The sequence below is a fragment of the Chiloscyllium plagiosum genome, chromosome 3 (genome assembly GCF_004010195.1).
Source record: "Chiloscyllium plagiosum isolate BGI_BamShark_2017 chromosome 3, ASM401019v2, whole genome shotgun sequence".
Taxonomy (NCBI): Eukaryota; Metazoa; Chordata; class Chondrichthyes; order Orectolobiformes; family Hemiscylliidae; genus Chiloscyllium; species Chiloscyllium plagiosum.
Genome location: NC_057712.1, coordinates 40,470,188 through 40,473,450, shown reverse-complemented (window position 1 = coordinate 40,473,450; position 3,263 = coordinate 40,470,188). Strand labels below are relative to the sequence as shown.

Genomic DNA, 3,263 nt, shown 5'->3' with positions numbered 1-3,263 from the left:
GAACATCTGCCTCCAATCAGCTTTTGAAAGTTCTTGCCTAATGCCATCAAAATTGACCTTTCTCCAATTTAGAACTTCAACTTTTAGATCTGGTCTATCCTTTTCCATCATTATTTTAAATCTAATAGAATTATGGTCGCTGACCCCAAAGTGCTCCCCCACTGACACCTCGGTCACCTGCCCTGCATTATTTCCCAAGAGTAGGTCAAGTTTTGCACCTTTTCTAGTAGGTACATCCACATACTTAATCTTAGTGTAGCATCATTCTTGTAAGTATTTTTGCTCCGTCATTACTTCTTTAAGGTTTTTGTAACAATGACCATATCTGTGCATGCTACTCCAGCAGTGTGCTGTCTGCAGGGTTCTTTATGTTTAACATAATGGTACCTTGTGTTGTTTCGCCTGCACAGCGCCGATTGGCAGCCAGTCAACCAGCAAATCCTGCAGAGAGGAGCAATGGCACAGAGAGTGGGCCTGCAAACAGAGATACAGATGGAGAGGGCGAGGAGGAAGAGGAAGAGGAACTAATTCTAAAGTATGGGGCGAAGCACGTCATCATGCTGTTTGTTCCTGTTACGCTCTGTATGGCAGTCGTGGTGGTGACAATTAAATCCGTCAGCTTCTACACACAGAAGGATGGGCAACTGTAAGTGTCCTGCAAATTACTGCCTTCTGATTTGGAGATTTGATGATCTCTCTTGCAAACCTTGCTCATGTCTCCCGTATTTAGACAGCTCAGACACCATTCAGCCAAACAGCTCCAAGCTGGTGTTAATGCTCCATACAGATCTCCTCCCACTCTTTTCATTGAACTCTATTTATATTGTCTTCCATTTCTTTCGCCTCAAGCTTTCTGTTAAATGCATCTATACGCTTCACTTCAACTACGCCTGTCGGTACTGAGTTCCACATTCTCATCATTCTTTGGGTAAAGAAGCTTTTACTGAATTCCCGAAAGTTGAAGCATGTTCTTTACATCTATTATATCAAAGCCCTGTCTGACCTTAAGGACTCCTATCAGGTCATTCTTCAGTCTTCTCTAAAACGGAGAGAAACGAGCCTTGGCCTGGTCAGTCTTTCCTCACACATATAGTTCTGGTATTGGACTTGGAGTTTTGTTTGCACTTTTTCCTGTGCCTGTATGACTTTTTTATACTGTGGAAACCAGAACTGAGCACAATGTTTTAATTGTAGGACTAACTACGCTGAATGTATGCTTTATTTTTAAACTATACTAGAGCAAGCTAATGTAACCCTTAAGAATTTGTTTGGGAAGAAAAGTGGATTTTCCTTTCCTATAATGATTCAAAGATGTTTTATTTATTCCCAGTTCCCCCTCCTGATCATACACGCTGCATCTGCGGGAGAGACTCATTCAAATGTTACCCAGGCTGCAGGTGTTTTTGCAGACCAAAGCCAGAACAAGCCAGGATAACTGTTGTGGATTTGGAAATCTGTTATTCTAGCAATGTCTTCAGGTGTCCCTTCTGAGAGCAGATGGAAAGGGGCGAACAGAAATTAGTTTCTGGCCATGAATCGAGACCACTTGCTCCAGCTTCAGTTCATGATGCTGGCTGTAACTTGCTAGTTGCAGAAAGCAGAAGAGTTTCAGCTGCCTGAGTGACCCCAGGGCAGGTTCTCATTTGGAATCTCGGAGAAACCGAGCTCAGGGCACCTGCTGTTGCAATTTCAAAAGTAATTTTTCTGAGTGTGTGAAGGGGCTCTCTAAGGCCCTGTTAGTTTCAGCAACAGCTCCAGTTCTAACTTCATGCAGTCTAGTAAAGCCCAAAAGATGTTCTTTGTCGGTGTTAAGTCCACAAAATGTTAAGACACTGAAAGGATAGCCCTTGTTTCAGGGTTTTTAATTCTTCTATATGTTGTGCTCCAGTACAAAAGAATTCCCAAGTGTACCATCAGGACAGAATATTTTCAATTATTACACGCATTAATCCTTTTGTAACATGGCAGGCACAGGAAATCTTACTCAATAGTTAAATGATGAAGCTGCTGTACATTAGTAGATATAACAAATTTTGCTAGTTTAGATTTTCATCACAACAACATAAATTCTTTATAGCCCCTTTAATATGATCTGTAAATCTGCGACTGTGTTAATCATTCTATTATGACTGATGAGAGCCTAAGCTTTGCTTTTCTGTCTCCAGATCTCTGCACATCTTTTTAAGATGCTTCTGAAAACCTGTCCTTTTGACTAAACTCTTGGCCTTCCCTTTGAACTTCACTGAATTTGTTACAATGTCAAATTTTAATTGCAATGCTCCTGGGAAGTGTATTGAGATGTAGTATGTTAAAGTTCAAAGTTTGGGAGAAGATTTGTAGCTCGGGTGCTCGTTGTTGTGGTTTTGTTCGCCGAGCTGGGAATTTGTGTTGCAGACGTCTCATTCCCTGTCTAGGTGACATCCTCAGTGCTTGGGAGCCTCCTTTGAAGCGCTTCTGTGATGTTTCCTCCGGCATTTATAGTTAAAGTATGTTAAAGTGTACGTTGTTCTTACTGCAGCTATCTAGGAAGACCTGAACAACAACTGAATTGTTGGGAATGAATTAAATTCTATTAACTTCTGTTCCCACTTTTTCCTCCACAGAATCTACACCCCATTTACCGAGGATACGGACTCTGTTGGACAACGTATCCTTAACTCCATCCTGAACACATTAATAATGATCAGTGTTATTGTCGTAATGACTATAATTCTTGTTTTTCTTTACAAGTATCGATGTTATAAGGTAGGGATTTTTAAATTTGCGTTTATTATATAATTATACATTCTTCAAGAGGAAATGATTTGGATGCGAGCACAAGAGATACAGTTAGTAAGTTTGCAGATGACACCAAAATTGGAGGTGTAGTGGACAGCGAAGAGGGTTACCTCAGCTCACAACAGGATCTTGACCAGATGGGCCAATGGGCTGAGAAATGGCAGATGGAGTTTAATTCAGATAAATGCAAGGTGCTGCATTTTGGGAAAGCAAATCTTAGCAGGACTTACACACTTAATGGTAAGGTCCTAGGGAGTGTTGCTGAACAAAGAGACCATGGAGTGCAGGTTCATAGCTCCTTGAAAGTGGAGTCGCAGGTAGATAGGATAGTGAAGGCGGCATTTGGTATGCCTTCCTTTATTGGTCAGAGTATTGAGTACAAGAGTTGGGAGGTCATGTTGCAGCTGTACAGGTTATTGGTTAGGCCACTGTTGGAAAATTGCATGCAATTCTGGTCTCCTTCCTATCGGAAAGATGTTGTGAAA

General features: G+C 41.3%; 1 protein-coding gene across 3 annotated transcripts in view; it reads left to right on the top strand.

Annotated features, from left to right (window-relative positions):
• psen2 (presenilin 2) overlaps nucleotides 1-3,263 on the top strand; it is a 23,587-nt gene that overhangs the window by 6,621 nt on the left and 13,703 nt on the right. For all 3 annotated transcript variants that reach the window (XR_006309862.1, XM_043680750.1, XM_043680746.1), the window contains exons 3-4: nucleotides 411-646; nucleotides 2,604-2,745. Coding sequence is in view for 2 of the 3 variants with exons in the window: in XM_043680750.1 (XP_043536685.1) it covers nucleotides 411-646; nucleotides 2,604-2,745 (378 nt within the window). In the remaining variant the exon portion in view is untranslated. The remainder of the gene's footprint in view (nucleotides 1-410; nucleotides 647-2,603; nucleotides 2,746-3,263) is intronic.